This window comes from Eumetopias jubatus, unplaced genomic scaffold (assembly GCF_037043125.1).
Source record: "Eumetopias jubatus isolate StellerSeaLion01/CBP00866 unplaced genomic scaffold, mEumJub1_p1.0 scaffold_11, whole genome shotgun sequence".
Classification (NCBI taxonomy): domain Eukaryota; kingdom Metazoa; phylum Chordata; class Mammalia; order Carnivora; family Otariidae; genus Eumetopias; species Eumetopias jubatus.
In genome coordinates this window covers 53,757,483-53,784,661 of record NW_028274817.1, presented here as the reverse complement: position 1 = coordinate 53,784,661, position 27,179 = coordinate 53,757,483, and the positions used below count along the sequence as shown (strand labels likewise).

General features: G+C 35.2%; 1 protein-coding gene and 1 pseudogene across 1 annotated transcript in view; one reads left to right on the top strand and one right to left on the bottom strand.

The window, feature by feature from the left end:
- The first annotated feature begins 2,273 nt into the window (after window positions 1-2,273).
- Window positions 2,274-27,179, top strand: part of PCDH11X (protocadherin 11 X-linked) — a 570,208-nt gene continuing 545,302 nt past the window's right edge. The window contains 1 exon segment of the mRNA XM_028101529.2: window positions 2,274-2,813. Coding sequence (XP_027957330.2) covers window positions 2,274-2,813 — 540 coding nt within the window.
- LOC114207429 (large ribosomal subunit protein eL43 pseudogene) overlaps window positions 11,311-27,179 on the bottom strand; it is a 29,221-nt pseudogene continuing 13,352 nt past the window's right edge.

Below are 27,179 nucleotides of genomic sequence, written 5' to 3'. Positions count from 1 at the left end.
ATTAATGACCTAAACTGTTTCAATTATTGTAACAAATACATTTATTCTATAATTGATTGCAAATAGGAAGGTTTCTTTTTTCTCACTTTTGTGTCTTCTGACCTGTCCACATGCATATTTTTTAAAAATGCAGATTCACAGCTATACAGTGGAAAAATTATTTAATGTAATACATTGTCTGCCATATTCAGACCATAATATTTATAGCAAGTTATTTACATCATTTCATGAGTCTTCCTGTTTTTAGAGCTATTACTAGAATTTTTTAATGCTATCAATTACCAATAAATATTGAAAACTTCCTTAATTATATACCTATGTGCATGAATAATTTTCTGTAATGAAATATTTTTTTTCTGTAATGGATTTTTAAATGATCATCTGTTAGCTGAGCCTTTAAAAGTTTTGATGCATTCATAGCTGCATTAATTCATTATTTTAATTTAAATTCAAGTTACTTAACACATAGTATAGTATTGGTTTCAGGAATAGAATTTAGTGATTCATCACTTACATATATCACCCAGTGCTCATCACAAAATGTACCCTCCTTAATGCCCATCACCCATTTAGTCCATCCTCCCACTCACCTCCCCTCGAAAAACCCTCAGTTTTTTCTCTATAGTTAAGAGTCTTTATGGTTTGCCTTCCTTTCTGTTTTTATCTTATTTTGTTTTTCCTTTCCTTCCCCTAGGTTCATCTGTTTTGTTTCTTAAGTTCCACATATGAGTGAAATCCTATGGTATATGTCTTTTTTCTGGCTGACTTTTTCCACTTAGAATAATACACTCTCATTCCATCTATGTCATTGCAAATGCAAGATTTCATTTTTTTGATGGCTGAGTAATATTTGATAATATATATATATACCATCTCTTCTTTATCCATTCATCAGTCAGTGGACATTTGAGCTCTTTCCATAATTTGGCTATTGTTGATGATACTGTTATAAACATTGGGGTACATGTGCCCCTTCAAATCACTATTTTGTATCCGGTAGATAAATACCTAATAGTGCATTCCTGGGTCATAAGGTCATTCTATTTTTAACATTTTGAGGAACCTCCATACTGTTCTCCAGAGTGGCTGTACCAGTTTGTGCAAGTTTGTATAAGAATACCAACAGTGCAAAAGTGTTTCATTTTCTCTGCACCTTTGTGAACATCTATTGTTTCATGAGTTTCATGAGTTGTTAATTTTATACATTCTGACTGGTGCGAGGTGGTGTCTCATTGTGGTTTTGATTTGTATTTCCTTGATGATGAATGATGTTGAGCACCTTTTCATGTGTCTGTTAGCCATCTGGATATCTTCTATGGAAAAATGTTTATTCATGTCTTCTGCCCATTTCTTAACTGAATTATTTGTTTTTTGGGTGTCAGTTTGTAGATATAAAAACCCATTTTAATATGATCTACTTTCAGTGTATAGACACAAATTCTCAAAGTTGGAATGTCTTCTAGTCCAGCTCTCCCACTGAATGTTTTTGGATCTTATCTACCTAATCATAGATATGTAGATCTAAACTGGTTATCTAGCTTCTTACTATCTCCTGAAAACTGTTTTTGTTTTTCCAGAATGCTTTAATAGGCAGTTGTTTATGTTGATCTGAAAGTTGCCTCCCTGTAATTTTTACCTATCTTTCTTCCTCTCATCCAAAGAAAGCTTTAATCTTTTCACATTGTAGTCCTTCTCATGTTTAGGCATGTGTCACATCAACCCCTTCCTTTCTCAAAGGACTTCTCTTCTTTAATCCAAACTTTCTGAATCCTTCATATGTCATGATTCTTTGTCTCTTTTGAGGTGCAGAACTGAACACAAGGACTATTGTATAAAACATTCATTACCAATAGAAGAGTTACATTTGAAAGTCATATTATAATAAAGAATAATGATTATACTTTTTGATTAGTCATAAATATACATTACTTAAGTATTGAATTAAGTGTTTTTAATTATTTTTATTAACTTTATCTATCTTGGTATATCTTTTATATATTTTATCAATGATGACCACTTTTACAAATACTGAGTCTTTTAATTACTGGAGGTATGTTGTATAATTTACCTTTTATCTTTATGAAAAACACATAACATTATTTAAGAGTCAATTGTGCTAATATTTCAAGGATTTTAAAACTGAACATTTAGTTAACATACATTTAATGGTTGGTTGGCTTTAATAATTTCGTCTTCCTCCTCTTTTTTTTCCCCATTTCTTTTTGACAGTTTCCTGTGGGTTGATACAGAGAACCATCACAATTGTGCCTGGTATGGACTTGTTGTCTGGGACATATATATTTGCGGTCCTTTTAGCATGTGTCGTATTTCAGTCTGGCGCCCAGGAGAAAAACTACACCGTCCGAGAAGAAATGCCAGAAAATGTTCTGATAGGCGACTTGCTGAAAGACCTCAACTTGTCACTGATTCCAGACAAGTCCTTAACATCTCCTATGCAGTTTAAGCTAGTGTATAAGACTGGTGATGTGCCACTGATTCGAATTGAAGAAGGTACTGGTGAGATCTTCACTGCTGGAACTCGCATTGATCGTGAGAAATTGTGTGCTGGTATCCGGGTGGAAACCCGTTGCTTTTATGAAGTGGAGGTTGCTGTTTTGCCAGATGAAATATTTAGACTGGTTAAGATACGTTTTTTGATAGAAGATGTAAATGATAATGCGCCATTATTCCCAGCAACAGTTATCAACATATCAATTCCGGAGAATTCGGCTATAAACTCTAGATATGCTCTCCCAGCAGCCATTGATCCTGACATAGGAATAAACGGAGTTCAAAACTACCAGTTAATTAAGGTATGTTTTAAAAACACTTTGTTCAAGATAATTCATTTTTAAAAGGCAAAATAAATAAGTAAATAAATAAAAGGATCTTTGTGTACTTCAAATTTTGAGTAAGCCAACACCCCAATTTTTTTAAGTTTAAGCATAGTGGGGGAAACTCATCAATGCAATTCTTGTGATTGCATGAAGTTTATGAATTTTTATTTTATGTATATTTATTTTCAAGCAGTTGCTTATGTTTCCCTTAACAATATATTATAGTTGTCAGATAAGGAGCTCAGTCTTGCTACTTGCAATAAATAACTTACCCAATACCTTACTTTTAATTTGTCTAGTCATGACTCTGACACAAGATGGACCTAAATAAGCAAATGTAAACATTAAGAATGAATACACAAATCTATCAGTTTTACTCAGTGATCATTTTAGATAGGAAATTTTCTCTCGCCATTTGAAAAAATGTCAAAGAAATTTATTTGAGTGGTGAATAGAACATTTTTATTACTAATGTTTCTATACATATATAGAATAATAAATGTTCTTCATGGTGATTTCAAGCCAAGACAAGATTTTTAAGCATCTCTTGAGTCATCAGAATGAGATTTAATTTTAGCCAATGTGATGCTAATGTTAAACTTTGTTCTAATTCTTTGAAAACATAGAATATTCATTTGCTATAAAGGGTATGTAAGATTTTTAGCCAAAAAGTTTCAGCCTATCTGAAGAACCTATTTTGGTCTGACTTGGGTCTTGGGATAGGGAAGGCAGAAGGAAGAATAGGTGGAATAATTGTATTTGAAATATGTGCAGAGGGATCTTATTTATCAAGTGAATGGGTGATTCCTTTTAATCACCTATATAGTACATAAGATAGTAGGAAACTCAGATTTGGATATTGAAATAGTTCAATGCACTTGAATGGTCCTGGAAAATGTGTGAAAGAACAAATGTTCAGACTTAATATAGATTAGTTAAGGAATTTTTAAAGTTTCATAAACATTTTCTGATTACTCACTATCAGATTATTATGATGAACATAATGGCCAATGTTACAAAAACACTCTAAGAACACAGAAATATTTTATGTATATCATCTGAAGATTTTAGCTTAGAAGATGTATAATATTGGAAAACTGCTCAGCTGATGATGATATGTTGTAAAGACATATTTGTTTATAAATGCATTCAGGAATAGAAGGTTATAGATTTCTTGAGCTAATTCAAGTGAAATGCATACTAGCACATGAGTATAAGAAGTAAAAACAGAAAGAAGGGATAGAAGATTTATAAATGAGCATTTTTTAGGTAAGATCCCTGCAAAGGTATCTCCTTATCTTATGAAATGGGAAAATATGCAGGATTCAGAACGATATGGATCACAATTTTGTGCTTAATGCTGACTAGATATGTCACCTCCAGCTTAATTTTTCTGACCTTTAGTTTTTTCAATCATAATATGAGGATGTTGATGTACATGTCACAAAGGCAGAATTGGGGGAATAAGTACCCAGTAGAAAGTAGATAGACCTGCCGATGATTTTTGGAGATGCTTTAAATCATTTGTTTATATATATGTGATATTTATCACTTTAAATTGTAAGTTGTATAGCAGAGTAGATACTATCTCTAAAACAACACTATCCAATGTAACTTTCAGGAATGATAAAAGTTCTATAATCTGTGATAGCCAATATGGTAGCTGTTGGCAATATGTGGCCATTAAGTACTTAAGATGGGGTTAGTGCTACCAAGTAACTGAATTTTTAATTTAATTTAATCTTAATTTTAATAACCACAAGTGGTTAGTGGCTATCATATTAGATAGCAGAATGAAAACACAGAATAAGTTTATTTGGAAAATAAAAAATAACATATAAAATCAGAATGGGACCTTACCAAATTCAAATCAGGTATTAGTAATACAGTCTCTCCACCAACCATCAAGACAAATGTATTGCTTTGAAATGCAGTGTTTTATTATGTCAAATAAATTATTTCTAAGAATAATTTTGTCATATCTCCCTCAGGATAGCATAACAAATTTACAATACATTTCTGATTTGCCTTGAAAGCTGCTTAAGAAATTTAAATAAAACAAATAAACCTATTGGCATAATTTTAGCTTTGTTAAAATCCATTTTCATTTGAATTTCTTTGAGATATTATCAGCAAATAATAAAAAGACAGGCTCACTAGAGGTTATTAGATGAGTCTTAGAAATAAAATTGCTCTAAAATTTCATTCTGTTTTAGAATGTGTGATAAGGCAAAAGTGAACTACATGATCTACTTAAAGTCTTGAGGCATTTGGATGGCTCCATGGACAAATAACTGTCTTGACTGCTTATTAAAGATAATGAGTATGACAAAGATTAATGAGTATGGAACGTAAAACATAACCCCAGGCATGCAGAGGGCTATGACATGGATGACATTAACTGAGTATACTTTGACTTCAAAAAGGTCTTATCATGAAAGTGCTATGTATGCTGAAGGGATAGGAAGATTAAATAAAAAGAAAGAAAATAAACATGTTAAGATTTATCCATAAAATTTAATAAGTGTTACAAGTAGGCCAACCATAATAATAACTTCTGTCCTGCAGAATGAGGTGAAAATTTAATTAATATTAATTTGTTCTATTTTTGTTGAATAGACAAGACTGTAAAATCACAGTTTATCCTAACTAGGGATATATAAAATGTATATGTAAAGTTCAGATAGGAAAGCGAGAGAAGGGGGAGATATAGGGAAAATTTTTAGGGAAAAATAATTCAATTTACACATGAAGGGGTCTTGTTACTGACAATTCTATATTTATTAACTGAAAATAAAGGCAGTGGTGGAAAAGATTTATTGAATGTATCAAAAATGTATATAAGTAACATGAAACTTAGAATATTTATCTTAAAAATTAATATATAAATATTTAACTTAATTTTTACTTTTTTGTGATATTATATATGCTTTGGCATAAACAAGGAAAGCATTATTATTGTACATTTTGAATACTTTGAAAATGCATTTCAGAGTAATAATTTATTTTGCTTATGTTCATATGACTAGTAAATGATAAAGTTGGGGACCAGAATAAGGTCTTCTGACTCTTAGATTTAATTGACAGACAAGTAGATAGGTAACCTTGAGGATGGGGATCACAACAAGTTCATGATATAAGAGGAAGGAAGAAGAAATAAAGAGGCAAAGAAGAAAAAGGAGAAAGTGAGAAACGGAAGAATGAAGTGATTACCAAATAATTCTGCTTAGTACAAAGAAAATTATGTTAAAACTTATCTACGTGACATTGGCAAGGTTAATTTTCAACTTTTTAAGAGATTAGGACTTACTTTTTTTTGAGAGAGAAAGAGAGAGAGAGTGCCAGTACACCCATGGGTGGGAGGAGGGGGAGGAGCAGGAGAGGAAGAGAGACTCTTAAGCAGGCTTCATGCTAGGCATGGAGCCTGCATGGGGCTCCATCTCATGATTCTGGGATCATGACCTGAGCCCAACTCAAGAGTTAAATGCTTAACCAACTGAGTCACCCTGGTGTCCCAAGATTAAGATATTTTCTAAGGAAAAAAAATGATTCATTGAAAGTTTCTAATGTTGGTTGCCACTTAAAAAAATACCTAGAAGCAAAAATCTTCACTTTTCCCTATGTTTCAAGTAAAGTCCTGCTATGATGCAAATTCCTCATGGTATTTTGATATAATTTCCCATAATTTGAACTACCTGTGCTAAATATTTATAACTACGTATATCTATCTATACATACATATGTGTATATAAATAACATATATACACATATACATACATATGTTATATATTTTATATATATAAATATACATTATTTATATATATTATAAATATATTGTTTTATTAAATGTTATTAAATAATATATTTTAAAATATTTTATTATATATTATATATGGTATATACAGATATATAAATATCTGCATCTAATTGTGCAATTAGCAATTGAGACCTTGCAGTATTTGAAGCTTTTGGTCAAGAGTAAGACATTACAGGGGAGCCTGGGTGGCTCAATTGGTTAAGCCACTGCCTTCAGCTCAGGTCATGATCCTGGAGTCCTGGGATCAAGTCCCGCATCGGGCTTCCTGCTCAGCAGGGAGTCTGCTTCTCCCTCTGACCCTCCCCACTTTCATGCTCTCTCTCTATCTCATTCTCTCTCTCAAATAATTAAATAAAATCTTAAAAAAAAGAGTAGGACATTACAGCATCTCTTTAACTTTCACCTTGTTATTGTGATGGCCTGTTATTTATTAAGCTTTTTACCACATTCTAAGTCTTGTTGACAGGGAAGACAATATTTTCACAAATAGAAATAAACTTCAAGTACCCAATCTGATTCAAGATATGGATATAAACCACAAAGACCTACTTCTTCCTATGGCTGGAACTGAGGGTAAATTGTGTAGTAATATTTCATGTCTTCATTTTCTGCTTCAGATTTCCATCTTCCTCACATATATCAATAATATTTCTATACTAGTCCAGTGACATGTGTTGATTGGTTCCCTTGAAGCAGGCATGACAATGTTTCAAAGGTTGACAGTTTATGCTGACAGAGCATGAAGATCAAGTTTTTCTCAGATCAGTGATCCTACTTGAAACCCTTACCCATTTTGCCCATTCCATAAAGCATCTTTACCTTTTCAACCAACCATAAAAGAAAATTTAATCTTGGGCAGGTCTTTTCACATAATCAAGATTCAGGCACCTATTTCTATTTTATTTAAAACCAGATATAAATATTTGGTCTTTACGTTTAATGCTAAACGAGGACTAAATATCTTTCCTCTTGATCAAGAGTTTGGACTTATGAAACTAAGGTTAGGGTGAGATTTGTTTTGAAGTGTGGGATTAGAAAATCCAAATTGTGAAAATCTTCACTACAATTAGATTTAGTAATCTTGAATTAAATTGCCAAGAATGAGGCATCCGATAATATATCCTGGGGACAAAAAGCAAACAAACTTTATTATTCTGAAGGAACTATTATTTCCTTATCTTATGTAACCATAGCTCAAAGTGGTGTGAAGTAACTTATCAGGAGCAATGAATAAAGATTCACTAATGTTATTGCAGGCAGAACATGTAGACTATAACAATGTGTTCATCTTAGAAAGCATAGTTACTTCTAAGAGGATGAAAGGAGTTAGAATATAGTGATTTCCTCATTTTTCAAATATAAGATGAAATTTTAACTAGAAGTTTATCCTTTCAAAGCTAAAATAACTCAATTCTTTATTCTCTGATTTATATGATGTGCAGGTTAACATTTTTGGTCTGCTAAAAAGCAAAAGAGATGACAAATCAAATGCTAATGACTATTAGTTTCCTAAAAACTGAAGGTTATTATCAAAATGTATCTTCAGTGAGAAAAATGAAAACATAAAACTCATTTTCTTCATAAATGGATCTTTTTTAATGCTCTCAATTCTTATTAAAATGAGTGTTTGGCACTAATAGGATTAAGTGACATTTATTAAATATATTTTTAAAAATTTTTAAATTTCACTTTGATTCCAGTATAGTTAATATACAGTATTATATTAGTTTCAGGTGTACAATATAGTGATTCAACAATTTCATACATCACTTAGTGCTCATCATGGTAAGTGTACTCATTAAACCCCACCACCTATTTTACCCATACTTCCACACACATCCCCTCTGGTAATCATGAGTTTGTTCTCTATAGTTAAGAGTCTGTTTCTTGGTTTCTCTTTCTTTCTCTTTCTCATTCTATTTCCCTTGCTTGTTTGTTTTGCTTCTTAAATTACACACATGACTGAAATCATAAGGTATTTGTTTTTCTCTGACATATTTCACTTAGCATTATACTCTCTGACTCCATCCATGTTGTTGCAAATGGCAAAATTTCATCTTTTTATGGCTGAATAGTATTCCATTCTCTATATATAAATGTATATATATATATATATATATATATATATATATATATATATACACACACACACACACACATATATATACCACTTCTTCTTTATCCATTCATCTCTCCAGGGACACTTGGGCTGCTTCCATAATTTGTCTATTGTAAGTAATGCTGCTATAAGCGTTGGGTTCATGTATGACTTTGAATTAGTGTTTTTTGGGTTTTTTGTTTGTTTGTATTTTGGAGGTAAATACCCAGTAGTGCAATTACTGGATCATAGGATACTTCTATTTCTAACTTTTTGAGGTACCTCCATACTGTTCTCCACAGTTGCTCCACCAGTTTGCATTGCCACCAATAGTTCAAAGGAATTCCTTTTTATCTACATCCTTGCCAAGACTTGTTTTTTCTTGTGCTTTTCATTTTAGCCATACTGTAAGTGTGAAGTGATATTTCGTTGTAGTTTTGATTTACATTTCCCTGATGATGAGTGATTGTTGAGCATCTTTTCATATGTCTGTTGGCCATCTGTGTGCCTTCTTTGGAGAAATGTCTGTTCATGTCTTCTGCTCATTTTTAGTTGGATTAATTCTTTTTTGGTGTTGAGTTTTATAAGTTCTTTGTATGTTTTGGATACTAATACTTTATTGGATATATCATTTACAAAGTATCTTCTCCTATTCAGTACATTACCTTTTAGTTTTGTTGATTGTTTCCTCTGCTGTGAGGAAGCTTTTTATTTTGAATAGTCCCAATAGTTAATTTTTTGTTTCTTTCCCCTTGCTTCAGGAGGTATATCTAGAAAAATGTTGCTACAGCTGATGTCAGAGACAATACTGCCTATGCTTTCTTTAAGGATTTTTATGGTTTCAGTGCTCACATTTATGTCTTTAATCCATTTTCAATTTATTTTTGTGTATGGTGTAAAAAAATGGTCCAATTTCATTCTTTTGCATGTAGCTGACAAGTTTTCACAAGACCATTTGTTGAAGAGACTGTGTTTTTCCCTTTGGGTATTATTTCCTGCTTTGTCAATGATGAATTGAACATATAATTGTGGGTCTACTTCTGGGTTTTCTATTCTGGTCTTTTGATCTATGTGTCTATTTTTGTGCAAGTACCACACAGTTTTGATTACTACAGCTTTGTAAGATAAGTTGGTCTGTAATTGTGATACCTACAGCTTTTTCTTTTTAAGATTGCTTTGGCTATTTGGGCTCTTTTATGGTTTCAAAGACATTTTAGGATTGTTCTAGCTCTTTGTGGAAAAATGCTGTTGGTATTTTGATAGGGGTTGCATTATTTTTTTCTCAAGTTTTATTTAAATTCCAGATAGTTCACGTATTGTGTAATATTAGTTTCAGGTACAGAATTTAGTGAGTCTACACATATGTAGAAAACCCGGTGCCCATCACAACAAATGCCCTCCTTAATCGCAATCACCTGTTTAACCTATTCCCCCACTCTCATCTCCTCTGGTAACCATCAGTTTGTTCTCTATAGTTAAGAGTCTGTTTCTTGATTTTCCTTTATTTCTACCCTATGTTCCTTTGTTTTGTTTCTTACATTCTACATAGGGACTGCATCAAATCTGCAGATTGCCTTGGGTAGTATAGGCATTTTAACAATAATTGTTCTTCCAATCCATGATCATGGAATGTCTTGCCATTTCTTTGTGTTGTCTTGAATACTTTCATCAGTATTTTATAGTTTTCAGAGTGAAGGTCATTCACCTCTTTGGTTAGTTTTATTCCTAGGTATCTTATTATTTTTGGTGCAATTGTAAATGGGAATGTTTTCTTATTTTCTCTCTCTGCTGCTTCATTATTTGTGTATAGAAATGCAAAAGATTTCTGGACATTGATTTTGTATCCTGTGACTTTACTGAATTCATTTATTAATTATAATAGTTTTTCTCTGGTCTTGGGTTTTCTCTATATAGTATCATGTCATCGGCAAATAGTGAAAATTTCAGTCCATCCTTACCAGTCTGGATGCTTTTTACTTCTTTTTGTTGTCTGATTAATGAAAGCTCTCAGTTTTCCCCCACTAAGTATGATATTGGCTGTGGGTTTTTCATATATGGCCTTTATTTTCTTGAGGTGTGTTTCCTCTAAAACTACTTTGTTTAAGATGTTTATCATGAATGGGTGTTGTAATTTTTTAAATGTTTTTCTGTGTCTATTGAAATGATCATATGGATTTATCCTTTCTCTTATTGACATGATGTATTACATTGATTAATTTGCAAATATTGAATCGCTCTTGCATCCTGGGAATAAATCTCATTTGATTGTGGTGAATCATTGTTTTAATATATTGTTGGATTAGGTTTGCTAGTATTCTGTTGAGGATTTTTGCATTTTTCTTCATCAGAGGTATTAACCTGCACTTATCTTTTTGTGTGGTGTCTTTATCTGTTTTTGCTGTCAGGGTGATACTGGCTTCAAGAAGAAGTTTTCCTTCTTCTATTTTTTGGAATAGTTTGAGAAGAATAGGTATTAACTCTTTAATTAATTAATTAATTTTTGTTACATAAATGAACCCATTTATTATAGGCTAGCAATATTTCAGATGGTGGAGCTTCTACTGGTCTTTCAACTCCTTCAGTCTTCTGATGGCAGATTTTACTTTACAGCAGAAGTGGTGTTGTAAGTCCAGGTGCCACTGGTGATGGTTTTCATGTAGGAGCCACAATGCCAGATCCCACAGTTCATCTTTTCATCTTGGTTTTGCCACAGAAGGAGCAAGTGTACTTGGTGTGCTGGCTTATATCAATCTTCTTCACCATTTTTTTGAGGGAAGCGCCATAACAGGTCTTGTATTTACCCACAATTCCAACCTTCTTCGTGTGTTTATCCGTGTCACTGCAAACTAGGTCTGAGCTTAGAGAGGCGGTATTAACTCTTTAAATATTTGGTAGAATTTACCTGTGAAGCAATCTGGTCCTGGACTTTAGTTTGTTGGGAGTTTTTTGATTATTGATTCAATTTCCTTCTGGTAATTAGTCTGTTCAAATTTTCTATTTCTTCCAACTTCAGTTTTGGAAGGTTATATGTTTCTAGGAATTTATCCATTTCTTCTAGTTTGTCTAATTTGTTGGCATATAATTTTTCATAATATGCTCTTACAACTGCTTGTATTTCTATGGTATTACTTGTTTTTTTTTTCTCTCATTTGTGGTTTTATTGGGTCCTTTCTTTTTTCTTTTTGAGAAGTCTGGGTAGAGGTTTATCAATCTTACTAGTGTTTTCAAAGAACTGGCTCCTGGTTTCATTGAGCTGTTCCATTGTTGTTGTTGTTGTTGTTTTCTTTTGTTTTGTTTTTGTTTTTAGTTTCTATATCATTTATTTCTGTTCTCCTTTTTATTATTTCTTTCCTTCTGCTGGTTTGGTTTTTATTTATTTATTTTTTTTCTAGATGCTTCAGTTATAAGGTTAGGTTGTTTATTTGAGATTATTCTTGCTTCTTGAGGTAGGGTCCTATTGCTATATACATCCTTCTTAGAACCATTTTTGCTGTATGCCAAAGGCTTTGGACCTTTGTGTTTTAATTTTTTATTATTTTCATGTACTTTTTTATTTTTTTCTTTGATTTCTTGGTTTACTCATTCATTGTTTTATGTAGCATGTTATTTAACCCCCGTGTATTTTTGGTCTTTCCAGGTTTTTTCTTGTGGTTAACTTCAAGTTTCATAGTGTTGTGATCAAGAAACATGGATGGTTTGATTTTGATCATTTTGAATTTTTCGAGGCTGGTTTTGTGGCCCAATATGTGATTCATTCTGGAGAAAATTTCATGTGTACCTGAAAAGAATGTGTATTCTGCTGTTTTAGGATGGAATGTTCTGAATATATCTGTTAAATCCATCTGGTCCAGTGTGGAATTCAAAGCCTCTGTTCCTTTTTGATTATTTGTTTGAGTGATCTGTCCATCCCTGTAACTGGGGTGTTAAAGTTTGCTACTGTCATTGTATTCATATCTATTAGTTCCTTTATGTTTGCCATTAACTGTTTTATGTATGTGGGTGCTCCCATATTGGGTGCATAAATGTTTACAATTCTTATATTCTCTTGTTGTATTGTTCCCTTAATTATTATATAGTGCCCTTCTTGACCCTTTATACATTTTTGTGTTTTTTTAAAGATTTATTTATTTATTTGAGAGAGAGAGAGTGCACATGTGTGCATGCATGAGTTGAGGGAGGGGCCAAGGGAGAAGGACAGAATCTAAAACAGACACCATGTTCAGCACATGGCTTGATCTCACAACCTTAAGATCATGACTTGAGCTGAAACCAGGAGTTTGACGCTTAACTGACTATGCCACCCAGATGCCCCCTTTACATACTTTATTTTAAAGTATATTTTGTCCAATATAAGTAATGCTACTCTGGCTTTCTTTTATTTATTTTTTTTCCAATTTTTCATTTTATATGTAATTTTCTTAATGGTGTTTTGTATTTTGGAATTCTTCTTCCACTTCCCATATGTATTTATCATTTTATAGTTATTCATAATATATCCTTTATTCTCTTTTAACGTCTATAGCATTTATTTTTATTCATAGTAATTTTGTTTTATTTTATATTACTTTATTTTTTATTATATATGCATTTTTCAAATTTTTATTTAAATTCTTGATAGTAAACATATAGTGTAATATTGGTTTCAGGCATAGAAGTTGGTGATTCATCACTTTCATATACCAGCCAGTAATCAACACAAGTGCCCTCCTTAATACCCATCACCAATTTATCCCATCCACCTCCCACCTCCCTTCCATCAACACTCAGTTTGTTCTCTATAGTCAAGAGTTTCTCATGGTTTGCTTTTCTCTATTTTTCCTTTCCCCCATGTTAATCTGTTTTCTTTATTCCACATATGTGTGAAATAATATGGTATTTGACTTTCTCTGACTGACTTGGTCCACTTAGGATAATACAATCTAGCTACATCCATGTCATTGCAAATTATAAGATTTCATTCTTTTTGATGGCTGAGTAATATACATGCACAGACAAAGACAAACATACTACATCTTTATCCATTGTCCACTTGATGGACATATTTTGGCTTTTTCTAAAATTTACCTATTGTTGATAATGTTGCTATAAACATTGGGGTGCATGTGCCCCTTGGAATCAGTATTTTTGTATCCTTTAAGTAAATACCTAGTAGTGCAATTGCTGGGTTATAGGGTGGCTCTATTTTTAACTTTCTAAGGAAGCTCCATATTGTTTTCCACAGTGGCTGTACCAGTTTGAATTCCCACCAACAGTACAAGAGGTTTATCCTTTCTCCACATCCTCACCAACATCTATGGTTTCTTGTGTTGTTAATTTTAGCCATACTGACAGGTTTGAGGTGGTGTCTCATCATGATTTTGATTTGTATTTCCCTAATGATGAGTGATGTTGAACATCTTTTCATGTGTCTGTTAGCCATCTGGATGTTTTCTTTGGAAAAGTGTCTATTCATGTCTTCTGCCCATTTCTTAACTGGGTTATCTCTTTTTTGGATGTTGAGTTGGATAAGTTCTTTATAGATTTCAGATATTAACCCTTTATCAGATATGTCCTTTGCAAATATCTACTTCCATTCCATACACTGCTTTTTAGTTTTGTTGATTGTTTTCTTTGCTGTGCAGAAGCTTTTTATCTTGATCAAGTCCCAATAATTCATTTTTGGTTTTGTTTCCCAAACCTCAAGCAATGTGTCTAGTAAGAAGTTGCTGTAGTTGAGGTCAAAGAAGTTGCTGCCTGTCTTCTCCTCTAAGATTTTGATGGATTCCTGTCTCACATTTAGGTCTTACATCCATTTTGAATTTATTTTTATGTTTGGTTTAAGAAAGTGGCCCAGTTCCTTTTTGCTGCATGTTGCTGTCCAATATTCCCAACACCATTTGTTGAAGAGACTGTCTTTTTTTTCCCATTGGATATTCTTTCTTGCTTTATTGAAGATTAGTTGACCATATAGTTGTGGGTCCATTCCTTGGTTTTCTCTTCTGTTCCATTGATTTATGTGTCTATTTTTGTGCCACTACCATATTTGATGACAACAGCTTTGTAAGATAGCTTGAAGTCCAGAATTATGATGCCTCCAGCTTTACTTTTCTTTTTCAAGATTGCATTGGCTATTCGGGGTGTTCTGTGGTTCCATACAACTTTCAGCATTGTTTGTTCTAGTTCTGTGAAAAATGCTGATGGTAATTTGATAGGGATTGAATTAAATGTATAGATTGCTTTGGGTAGTATAGACATTTTAGCAATATTTGTTCTTCCACTCCATGAGCATGGAATGTGTTTCCATTTCTTTTGTCCTCTTTAATTTCTTTCATCAGTGTTTTATAGTTTTCAGTGTACAGACCTTTCACCTCTTTGGATAGATTTATTTCTAGGTATCTTATTGTTGTTGGTACAATTGTAAATGGGATTAATTCCTTGATTTCTCTTTCCGCTGCTTCATTATTGGTGTATAGAAATTAAACAAATTTCTGTACATTGATTCTTACCTTGCAATGTTGTATTATGTATTGGTTCTACCAATTTTTTTGGTTGAGTCTATCAGGTTTTCTACATAGAGTATCATGTCATCCACAAAGAGTGAAAATTTAACTTTTTCTTTGCTAATTTGGATGCTTTTTATTTCTTTATTTAAAAGATTTTATTTATTTGAGAGAGAGAAGACATGAAGCAGGGGGAGGGGCAGAGGGATAGAATTTCAAGCAGACTCAGACTCAGACACTGAGCATGGAGCCTGATGTGGGGCCTAATCCCAGGACCCTGAGATCATAACCTGAGCTGAAATCAAGAGTCAGTTCTTTTAACCGAGTGAGCTACCCAGGTACCCCAGGATACTTTTTATTTCTTTTTGTTGTCTTACTGCTGAGGCTATGGCTTCCACTACTATGTTAAATAACAATGGTGAAATTGGACATCCCTGTTTGTTCCTACCTTAGAGGAAAAGCTCTCTGTTATTCCCCATTGAGGATGATATTAATTATGGGTCACATTAAAATATAGGTTGTAAACCTCAGTGCAGCAGAAAAATAAGGTCAAGATGACAGTGTTTTGTGCTTTTCTGAGCCTCAGCCAAAAAATTGTTTCAATTGTCTTCTTAACATTCAAACTTGATATATGCTGATTTAAAGTACAGGGTCTTCCCAAAGCAGTAAGACTAAGAAATAGTAAATTCCGTTAGGCTTTATTTGTTCTTTTTCTAGCTCTTTTAGGTGTATGGCTATCTTGAGTATTTGAGATTTTTCTTGTTTCTTGAGGTAGGCTTGTATTGCTACATAATTCCCTCTTATGACTGCTTTGGCTGCATCCCAAGGATTTTGAACTGTTTTGTTTTTATCTTCATTTGGTTCCCTGTATTTTTTTATTTCTTCTTTAATTTCCTGGTTAACCTATTCATTCTTTAATAGAATGTTTTTTACCCTCCATGTATTTGTGGTCTTTCCAAAATTTTCTTATGATTGACTTCAAGTTTCATAGCACTGTGATCAGAAAAGATGCATAGTATGATCACAACCTTGTTTTTGTTGAGGCATGATTTGTAACCTAGTATGTGGTCTATTCTGAAGAATATCCAGGTGCACTCAAAAAGGAATTATATCCTGCTGCTTCAGGATGAAATTTTCTGAATATATCTGTGAGGTCCATTTGTCCAGTGTGTCATTCAAAGCCATTGTTTCCTTGTTTATCTGCTTAGATGATCTGTCCATTCATATAAGTGGGGTGTTAAAGTCCCCTACTATTATTGTGTTATTATCAAAGAGTTTCTTTAGACTTGTTATTAAATATTTTATATATCAGGTGTTACCAAGTTGGGGGCACAAGTATTTGCAATTGTTGGATCTTCTTTTTGGATAGACACCTTTATTATGATATAGTGCCCTTCTTCATTTCTTGTTACAGTCTTTGGTTAAAATCTAGTTTTTCTGATATAAGTATGGCTATTCCGACTTTCTTTTGATATCTGTTAACATGTTTGATTTTTCGCCATTCCCTCACTTTCAATCTGCAAGTGTCTCTAGGTCTAAAATGAGTCTCTGGTAGGCAGCATACAGATACTTCTTGGTTTTTTAGATCTATTCTGATACCTTCTGTCTTTTGATTGGAGCATTAACATTCAGAGTGATTACTGATAGATATGAATTTAGTTCCATTGTATTACCTGTAAAGTTGTTGTTTTTGGAGATTTTCTGTTCCTTTCTAGTCTTTGTTGATTTTAATCTCACTTTCCCACTCAAAGAGTCCCTTTATTATTTCTTGCAGGGCTGGTTTAGTGGTCATGAACTCCTTTAGTTTTGTTTGTCTGGGAAACTCTTTATCTCTCTTTCTCTTCTGAATGACAGGCTTGCTGGATAAAGTATTCATGGCTGCATATCTTTCCCATTCAGCACCTTGAATATATCATGCCATTCTCTTTTGGCATGCCAGGATTTTGTGGACAGATGTGCTGCTAACCTTATTTGTCTTGTCTTGTAGGTCAGGGTTTTCTATTCCCTTGCTTCTTCCAGGATTCTTTCCTTATGTCTGTATTTTCCAAATTTTATGATATTTCTTGGTGTTGACCTGTTTTTGTTGATTTTGGTGGGAGTTCTCTGTGCCTTGTGGATTTAGATGTCTGGTTATATCCCCAGATTAGGGAAGTTTTCAGCTACAATTTACTCAAATCAAACTTCTGCAAATTTTTTCCTCTCTTCTTCTTCTGGGACTCCTATGAGATGAGTGTCATTATGCTTTATTAAGTCACTGAGTTCCCTAATTCTACTTTTATTTATTTATTTATTTATTTATTTATTTATTTATTTATTTATTTTTATTATGTTCAGTTAGCCACTACATAGTACATCATTAGTTTTTGATGTAGTGTTCAATGATTCATTAATTGCATATAACACCCAGTGCTCATCACAACACATGCCCTCCTTAATACCCATTACCCTGTTACCCCATCCTTCCACCACCCTCCTTTCTGAAACCCTCAGTGTGTTTCCCAGGGTCCCTAGTTTCTCATGGTTCATCTCCCTCTCTGATTTCTCCCCCTTCAGATTCCCTTCTCTTCCCCTATGGTACTCTGTGCTATTGTTTATGTTCCACATATGAATGAAACCATATGATAATTGTCTTTCTATGCTTGACTTACTTCACTTAGCATAATGCCCTCCAGTACCATCCATGTCAATGCAAATGGTAGGCATTCTTCCTTTCTGATGGCTGAATAATATTCCATTGGATATATGTACCACTTATTCTTTATCCATTCATCTGTTGGGCATCTCAGCTCCTTCCCCAGTTTGGTGATTGTGGACATTGTTGTCATGAACATTGGGATGCATGTGCCCCTACTTTTCACTACATCTGTATCATTGGGGTAAATACCTAGTACTGCAATTGTTGCTTCTTAGGGTAGCTCTATTTTTAACTCCTTGAGGAACTTCCATACTGTTTTCAAGAGTGGTTGTACCAACTTGCTTTCCCACCAAGAGTGTAAGAGGGTTCCCCCTTCTCCACATCCTCGCCAACATTTGTTATTTCTTGTTTTGTTAATTTTGGCCATTCTAACTAATGTAACTGTGGTTTTGGTTTGTATTTCCCTGATAGTTAAGGATGATTAACATTTTTTTCATGTCTGTTAGCCATTTGTACATCTTCTTTGGAGAAGTGTCTACGTCTTCTGCACATTTTTTGACTGGGTTATTTGTTCTCTGAGTGTTGAGTTTGAGAAGTTCTTTATAAATTTTGGATATCAGACCTTTATCTGTAATGTCATTTGCAAATATCTTGTCCCATTCCATGGGTTGCCTCTTTGTTTTGTTGACTTTTTCTTTTGCTATGCAGTAGTTTTTGTTTTGATGAGATCACAAAAGTTCCTTTTTCCTTTTGTTTCCTTTGTCTTTGGAGATGTGTCTTTTTTTTTAAAGATTTTGTTTATTTATTTGAGAAAGAGAGAGAGAGAATGAGAGATAGAAAGCACGAAAGGGAAGAGGGTCAGAGGGAGAAGCAGACTCCCTGCTGAGCAAGAAGCCCAATGCGGGACCCAATCCCAGGACTCCAGGATCATGACCTGAGCCGAAGGCAGTCGCTTAACCAACTGAGCCACCCAGGCGCCCTGGAGATGTGTCTTGAAAGAAGTTGTTGCAGCCGAAGTTGAAGAGCTTACTGCCTATGTTCTCCTCTAGGATTCTGATGGATTCATGTCTCATATTGAGGTTTTTCAACCATTTTGGGTTTATCTTTGTGTATGGTGTAAGAAAGTGGTCCAGTTCCATTCTTCTATATGTACCTGTCCAATTTTCCAAACACCATTTATTGAAGAGACAGTCTTTTTTCCATTAGGTATTCTTTCCAGCTGTGTCAAAGATTAGTTGGCCATAGAGCTGAGGGTCCATTTCTGGAGTCTGTATTGTGTTCCATTGGTCTATATGTCTGTTTTTGTGCCAATACCATGCTGTCTTGGTGATCACAGCTTTGTAATATAGCTTGAAGATGGCAAATGATGTCCCCAGCTTTGTTTAGCTTTTTCAACATTCCCTTGGCAATTCAGTGTCTTTTCTGCTTCCATACAAATTTTAGGATTGTTTGTTCCAGCTCCTTGAAAAATGCCAATGGTATTTTAATAGAGATGGCATTGAATGTGTAGCTTGCTCTGGGTAGGATAGACATTTTAACAATGTTTACTCTTCCAATCCATGAGCATGGAATATTTTTCCATCTTTTTGTGTCTTCCTCAATTTCTTTCATGAGTGTTGTATAGTTCCCAGAGTATAGATCATTTACCTTTTTGGTTATGTTTATTCTTAGGTATCTTATGGTTTTTCTTGCTATTGTAAACAGAATACATTCCTTAATTTCTCTTTATACAGTAACATTGTTAGTGTATAGAAATGCACCTGATTTCTGTGCATTGATTTTGTATACTGCCACATTGCTGAATTGCTGTATGAGTTCTAGTAATTTGCAGGTGAAGTTTTTTGGGTTTTCCACATAAAGTATCATGTCATCTGCAAAGAGAGAGAGTTTGACTTCTTTGTCAATTTGGATACCTTTTATTTTTTATTTATTTTTTGTTGTTGCCTGATTGCTGATGCTAGGACTTCTAGCACTATGTTGCACAATAGTGGTGAGAGTGGTCATCCCTGTCGTGTTCCTAACCTTAGGGGAAAAGCTGATATTCGTTGTGGACTTTTCATAGATGGTTTTTATGATATTGAGGAATGTTCCCTCTATCCCTATACTCTGAAGAGTTTTAATCATGAACAAATGTTGTATTTTGTCAAATGTTTTTTCTGCATCAATTGAGACGATCATATGGTTCTTTTCTCTTCTTTTGTGAATGTGACCTATCATGCTGATTGATTTGTGAATGTTAAACCACCCTTGCATCCCAGGAATAAATCCCACTTGGTCGTGATGGATAATCCTTTTAACGTATTGTTGGATCCTATTGGCTAGGATCTTGTTGAGTATTTTGGCATCCATGGTCAGTCAGAAATATTGGTCTGTAATTCTCCTTTTTGATGGGCTCTTTGCCTGGTTTTAGGTCAGGGTAATGCTGTCCTCATATAATGAGTTTGGAAGTTTTCCTTCTGTTTCTGTTTTTTGAAACAGTTCAGTAGAATAGTTATCATTTCTTCTTTAAATGTTTGGTAGAATTCCGTGGGAAGCCATTTGGCCCTGTACTTTTGTTTTTTGGGAGGTTTTTGATTACTGCTTCAATTTCGTTACTGGTTATTGGTCTATTCAGATTGTCTATTTCTTCCTGTTTCAGTCTTGGTAGTTTATAAGTTTCCAGGAAGGCAACCATTTCTTCCAGTTGGCCTAATTTCCTGGCATATAGTTGCCGGTAATAATTTCTAATAATTGTTTCTATTTCCCTGGTGTTAGTCATGTTCTCTCCCCTTTCATTCATGATTTTATTAATTTGGGTCCTTTCTCTTTTTTTGCATAAGTCTGGCCAGTGGTTCATCGATCTTATTAATTCTTTAAAAGAACCAGCTTCTAGTTTCATCCATCTGTTCTACTGTTTTCTGGTTTCTATTTCATTGATCTCTGCTCTAATCTTTATTATTTCTCTTTTCCTGCTTTGTTTAGGTTTTATTTGCTGTTCTTTCTCCAGCTCCTTTAGGTGTAAGATTAGCTTGTGCATTCGGGATTTTTCTAGTTTTCTGAGAGAGGCTTGGATGGCTATGTATTTCCCTCTTAAGACCATCTTTGCAGTATCCTGTAGGTTTTGAACTGAAGTGTTTTCATTCTCATTGATTTCCATGAAATCTTTAAGTTCTTCTTTAATTTCCTGGTTGACCCAATCATTCTTTAGCAGGATGCACTTTAATTCCCAAGTGTTTGAATTCCTTCCAAATTTTTTCTTGTGATTAAGTTCCAGTTTCAAGGCATTGTGGTCTGATAACATGCAGGGGATACTCTCAGTCTTTTGGTATTGGCTGAGACCTGATTTATGACCCAGTATGTGGTCTATTTGGGGGAAAGTTCCATGTGCATTCAAGAAGAATGAGTATGCTGCTGTTTTAGGGTGGAATGTTCTGCATATATCTTGAAGTCCATATGGTCCAGTGTGTCATTCAATGCTCTTGTTTCTTTGTTGATCTTCTGCTTAGATGATCTGTCCAATGCTGAGAGTGGAGTGTTAAAATCTCCTACTATTAATGTATCATTGTTGATATGATTATTTATTTTGGTTAACAGCTGGCTTATATAGTTGGCTGCTCCCATGGTGGGGGCTTAGATATTTACAATTGTTAGATTTTCTTGTTGGATAAACCATTTAAGTATTATATACTGTCCCTCTGCATCTCTTAATACAGTGTTTGGTTTAAATTCTAATTTGTCTGAATAAGAATTGCTTCCTCAGCTTTCTTTTGAGGTCCCTTGGCATGAAAAATGATTCTCCATCCCCTTACAGTCTGGAGGTGTCTTTAGGTTCAAAATGAGTCTTTTCTAAACAGCATATGGATGGGTCCTGTCTTTGTATACAATCTGCAACCGTCTGCCATTTCATGAGAGCATTTAGGCTGTTCGTGTTGAGAGTAACTACTGAAATATATGTATTTATTGCCATCCTATTGTCTGTACAGTCCCTGTTTCTATGGATTGTCTCTGTAAATTTCTGGTCTATATTATTCTTGGGGTTTTTCTTCTTTTATAGACTACCTCTTAATATTTCTTTTTTTTAAGATTTTATTTATTAATTTGAGAGAGAGAATGAGATGGAGAGAGAGAGCATGAGAGGGGGGAGGGTCAGAGGGAGAAGCAGACTCCCTGCTGAGCAGGGAGCCCAATGCAGGACTCGATCCCAGGACTCCAGGATCATGACCTGAGCCGAAAGCAGTCACTTAACCAACTGAGCCACCCAGGCGCCCCACCTCTTAATATTTTTTATGGGGCTGGCTTGGTGGTCACATATACTTTCAGTTTCTGCTAGTCTTAGAAGCTCTGCATGTCTCCATCTGTTCTGAATGACAGCCTTGCTGGATAAAGTATTCTTGGCTGCATGTTCTTCTCATTTAGTACCATGTCTTGCCAGCTCTTTCTGGCTTGCCAGGTCTGTGTGGATATGTCTGATGTTATTCTGATGTTTCTTCCTCTGTATGTAAGTAATCTTTTCCCCCTAGCTGCTCTCAGGATGTCTTCATTTGTTCTAAGATTTGCCAGTTTTACTATTATATGTTGGTGCTTTGGTCAGTTCTCAATGATCTTGGGAGTGGTCCTCTCTGCCTCTTGGACATGAATGCTTGTTTCCTTCCCCAGATTATGGAAGTTCTCAACTAAGATTTGCTCAAATATACCTTCTATTCCTCTCTCTTCACTGCCTCAGGGATCCCAATAATTCTTTTTTTTATTTTTTTAAAGATTTTGTTGATTTATTTGACAGAGAAAGACACAGCGAGAGAGGGAACACAAACAGGGGAGTGGGAGAGGGAAAAGCAGGCTTCCCGCAGAGCAAGGAGCCTGATGAGGGGTTCTGTCCCAGGATCCTGGGATCATGACTCAAGCCGAAGGCAGACACTTAATGACTGAGCCACCCAGGTGTCCAGGGATCCCAATAATTTTGACATTAGAACTTTTCATGGCATTGTTAATCTCTCTAAGTCTGTTTTCTTGTTTGTTTGTTTTGTTGTTGTTGTTGTTGTTGTTTATCCCAGGCTTCCTCATTTCCTTCCTTTCTATCAGCTTATCTTATAGGTCACTAATTCATTTTTCTGTCTCATTTACCCTCACTGTTAGACTATCTAGTTTAGACTGCATCTCATTCATAGCACTTTTAAATTTGACCTGATTAGCTCTCATTTTTGCCCTTAGAGATTCTATATTGCTGCTAATGGTTTTCTCAAGCCTAGCTATTGACTTTATAATTGCTACCCTGAAGTCTATCTCTGACATCTTGCTTATATCCATATCCATTAGGTCTGCGGGAGAGGTCATTGTCTCTGGTTCTTTTCTTTGATGGGAGTTCCTCATCTTATTCATTCTGTTGAGGCATGGTTGAGGGAATGTATAGAGTCCAAAATATCAACCACAAGCCTGGCAAGATGCACCCTAGGAAAATCCAGAACAGTCAGAAGCCACCATTGAAAAAACAAAGTCAAAATGAAACCCAAGAATAAAATTTATAAAATTAAAAAATTAAAATTAAAAAAAAGAGAAGAGAAAAAGAAAAAAGGGAAAAGCTGGGAAGGGGAGGCTATAATCTCTCTGTGTGGGCAAGGTAGGGTGTTTGTTTTTCCTGGGTGTATTTTGTTCTGTTTGTTAGAGAACACTATTTCCCAGAGTTACAGGGAAAATAAAACTGGTATACATATAAAAGTAATATTGAATAGGGAAAAAAGACTACATTGAAGTTTATATGTACATTTAAAAAATATAGGTGTGAAAAAGTACAAGTTAAAAAGGTACTATGAAATATGTTATATTAAACATCTAGTTGAAATGAGAAAACGTTAAAAAAAAAAACAGAGAAGAAACCTAAGAGAAAGAATAAAAAGAAAAAAGAAGAGTTGTATCTGAAAATACACAATCCATGAGGTCCCGCCTGGAGCTTCATATACTATTTTCCCCTGGTTTTGGGGTTTTACAGTTTTATCAGTACCCTAGGGTTGTTGTCCTCTTGTTCTTCCAGCTTGTCTTCTGGGGGAAGGGCTTTCCACACTGTTTTTCAGGCAACCCTGCTTGGGCAGAGTTGCCCTGCCCCCTGTCAGGAGGCTGGGCTCCGTGGAAACCAGTTTTTTGAGCTTTTGTTCTCTGGCTGCTTTCCCTGCCTTTTCTGAGGATCAGAGCAAAAGATGTCTGCACCCAGACCTCTGTACCAGAGCAGAGAAATCACAGTCTGATCTTCCGTGAACCCTCCAGAACACACCGTCTCTGTTTCTGTAAGTGCCACTGAAAACCGCAGCCTCAAATGAGGGGTGCACGCCCCTGTGACCTTTTCAGTGATCACTCAGGAGCCCTGCTTGTCTCTGACCTTTGTGGTTCTAAAACGTGAGTAGTCCCAGGTTTGCACTTGAGCTCCTAGATCTTGTTTGAGCGCTGTTATAAAGCCCCTCCTGGCTGGCTGCCCAGTCCCCTGGTGCAGGAGGCTTTTGCACTCTGGTGTTACATCACTTTCCAGGAGCCAGCTTATAGCGGTTCCCTCCCCCTTCTGCTTATCTTCTAATATCTGCCCACAGATTCAGGACTCCTTCCTTCCTACCTTGGGAAAGGTGGTGTTTTACTGCTTGTAGAGATCCAGATATATATTCTTACATCTCAGGCTGATTTTGTGGGTGTTCAGAATGGTTTGGTAGATATCCAGCTAAATTCAGGGGACTGGTTGAAAGAATCCCCTACTCCTCCACCATCTTGCCTCCCTCCTAATTCTACTTTCATGATCCAATATTTTTCTTTCCCTCTTCTGCTTTATTATTTTCCATAATTTTATCTTCTATATCACTTATTCATTCCTCTGTGCTTCCAACTTTGTGGTTGTTATTTCTAGTCAGTTTTGCATCTTGGTTATAGGATTTTTTTTTTTTTAGTTCAGCCTGATTAGTTTTTAGGTCTTTTATCTCTGTGGTAGGGAGTTTCTGGTTTCTTCTATGCTTTTCTCAAGCCCAATTAGTATCCTTATGATTGTTGTTTGAAATTCTGCTTCAGGCCTATTACTTATATCTGTTTTGGTTAGCTTCCTGACCATGACCCCTTGTTCTTTCTTATGGGATGAATTCCTCCATCTTGACATTTTGTCTAGGAGTCTGTCTTTTGTGTGTATGGAAGCCTATGCTTGGTCTTATTTCTTCAGAGTGGAAGCTTTGCAATGCTCTCTGATCAGTACACCTGTTGCATGTGAGGGGTTTGTGCTGGTCTTCTGGGTGAGAGTCCCACTGCTGCTCTGGCTTTCAGTCACATTTGCCCTAGTAAAAAGGTGCCTGCTGAGCACAATGGGGCAAGGCTTGATGTAAGTGGCTCATGTCTCCACTGTGCATTGTGTTGCTTGCTGAAGTCTGTCCATGCTGATTGGAGGGGTGAAAAATGGCCTGACTCTTCCTTGGAGAGGTGTGATTGCACTCTCTACCATTCAGGACGCCTCACAGAAGACTCAACAATCTCCCTTCTTGTGTCCCAGGCTTCCCTCAGATTCCTGCCCTCACTCTGTTTGTTCATAGCATCCAGCCACCTGGCGGTGATGCAGCACAACTGTGTTTTATCTTAGGCGTGCTGGCTGGGTTTCAAAACTCCAAGTTTTAGGGACCAGATGTGGTGCAAACCTGCACTAATCCTCAGGGGTGGAGGGGAAGTTTCACTGCACTGTTGCTTTTCCTGGGTTTGTCCCAGAAAAGCAGTTGCAGGACCATGCAGGATTTTGTGGTAAAGCATAGCAAAAAGCTGGCATCCAGGTCAGCTGCCCTCAGGAGGCATCTCTGCTTGTATGCTAATGAATGGGGAAACTCAATGGCACCCATCAACTCTTTTGTCCCCTGATAGGCAGTGACACCTCTCCCAAATATACTCCAAGAATAGGAACTGTCTCTCCCAATGTGACCCAAGGGATCCTTAGAACATGCTGTCTGCTCCTTGACCTCTGCCCTCCTTCTCTACAGGAAACCTCTCTGACTGCCAGACTGCATCTGGTGATGGTGTGGACTTCTAAAACTTCAGACTTTCAGCTCTACTCTTTGTAAAATCTTGTGATTATGAGCCCGTCTTGTTTTCCCAGTCAATGGTTTTGGGAAAGCGGTTTTTCTTGCACTATCCCCTGCATACTGCATCTATCTCCTCTCTCTTTCTCTCCCCTCTCTGTGATCAGGGCTCCCCACCTCTGCTGCACCTGCAATTCTTTTCTCCCCCAAATCACATCTCTGCTCCTCTTGCCTTATACAACATGATGTAGCCTCTTTCTCTCTTTAGCTGTGTTTTTTCTTCTCTCAGTCCTCAGATGATTTCTTGTGTGTTCAGAATGATTTGATACTTATCTAGCTGTGTTTGAGGGATGAGGCAAGCACAAGGTCCTCTTACTACTCCACCATCTTAACCCCTCCTCCACCCTGGCTTTCTTTGAACAACCATTTGCATAATAAATATTTCTCCATTCCCTCACTGTCAATCTGAAGATGTCTTTAGGTCTGAAATGAGTCTCTTGTAGGCATCATATAGATGGGTTTTCTTCTTCTTTTTTTTTTTTTAATCCACTCTGTCACTCTATGTCTTTTGATTGGTGTGCTTATTCTTTTACATTCAAAGACATTATTGATAGATGTGTATTTCTTGCCATTTTACTTGTTTTGTGGTTGTTTCTATAGATTTTCTCTGATTTTTTCTCCCTTTGCTCTCTTTCATTGTTTGCTGGTTATCTTTAGTGATATATTTGGATTCTTTTCTCTTTATACTTTGCTTATCTATTACTGCTTTTTGATTTGTGGTTACCATTAGAATTCTATATAATATCTTCTGCATACAAGACTCTTTAATAATTTGATGGTCACTTATGTGTGAAGCCATTCTTTGCTTTTCTTCCCTCCACATTTCTGATATTTCATATCATATTTTAAAATATTTTATTTTGTGCTGTTCTTGATTGATTTTTACTGGTATACTTAGCTTTGTTTTTGTTTTTTGTTTTTGTTTTTGTGCTTCCTATTTTTCTTACTCTAACTCATGGATTTTGTTTTCCACTCACAGAGTCCTTTGTAAGATTTGTTGCAGGGCTTGTTTAGTGGTCATGAAATCTTTTAACTTTTATTTGTCTGGGAAACTCTTTTCTCTCCTATTCTGAGAGATAACCTTTATGGATAAAGTATTATTGGCTGCAGATTTTTCTGATTCACCAAGGATTAAGTAAATTTTTACTTCATTTACTGTTATCAGAGTCCTGGTTAATATTTATACTTTATTAATGCCTTTCATTAAGTACTCTTGTTATTGATAGTCCAGAATGGAACACATATATATAGGT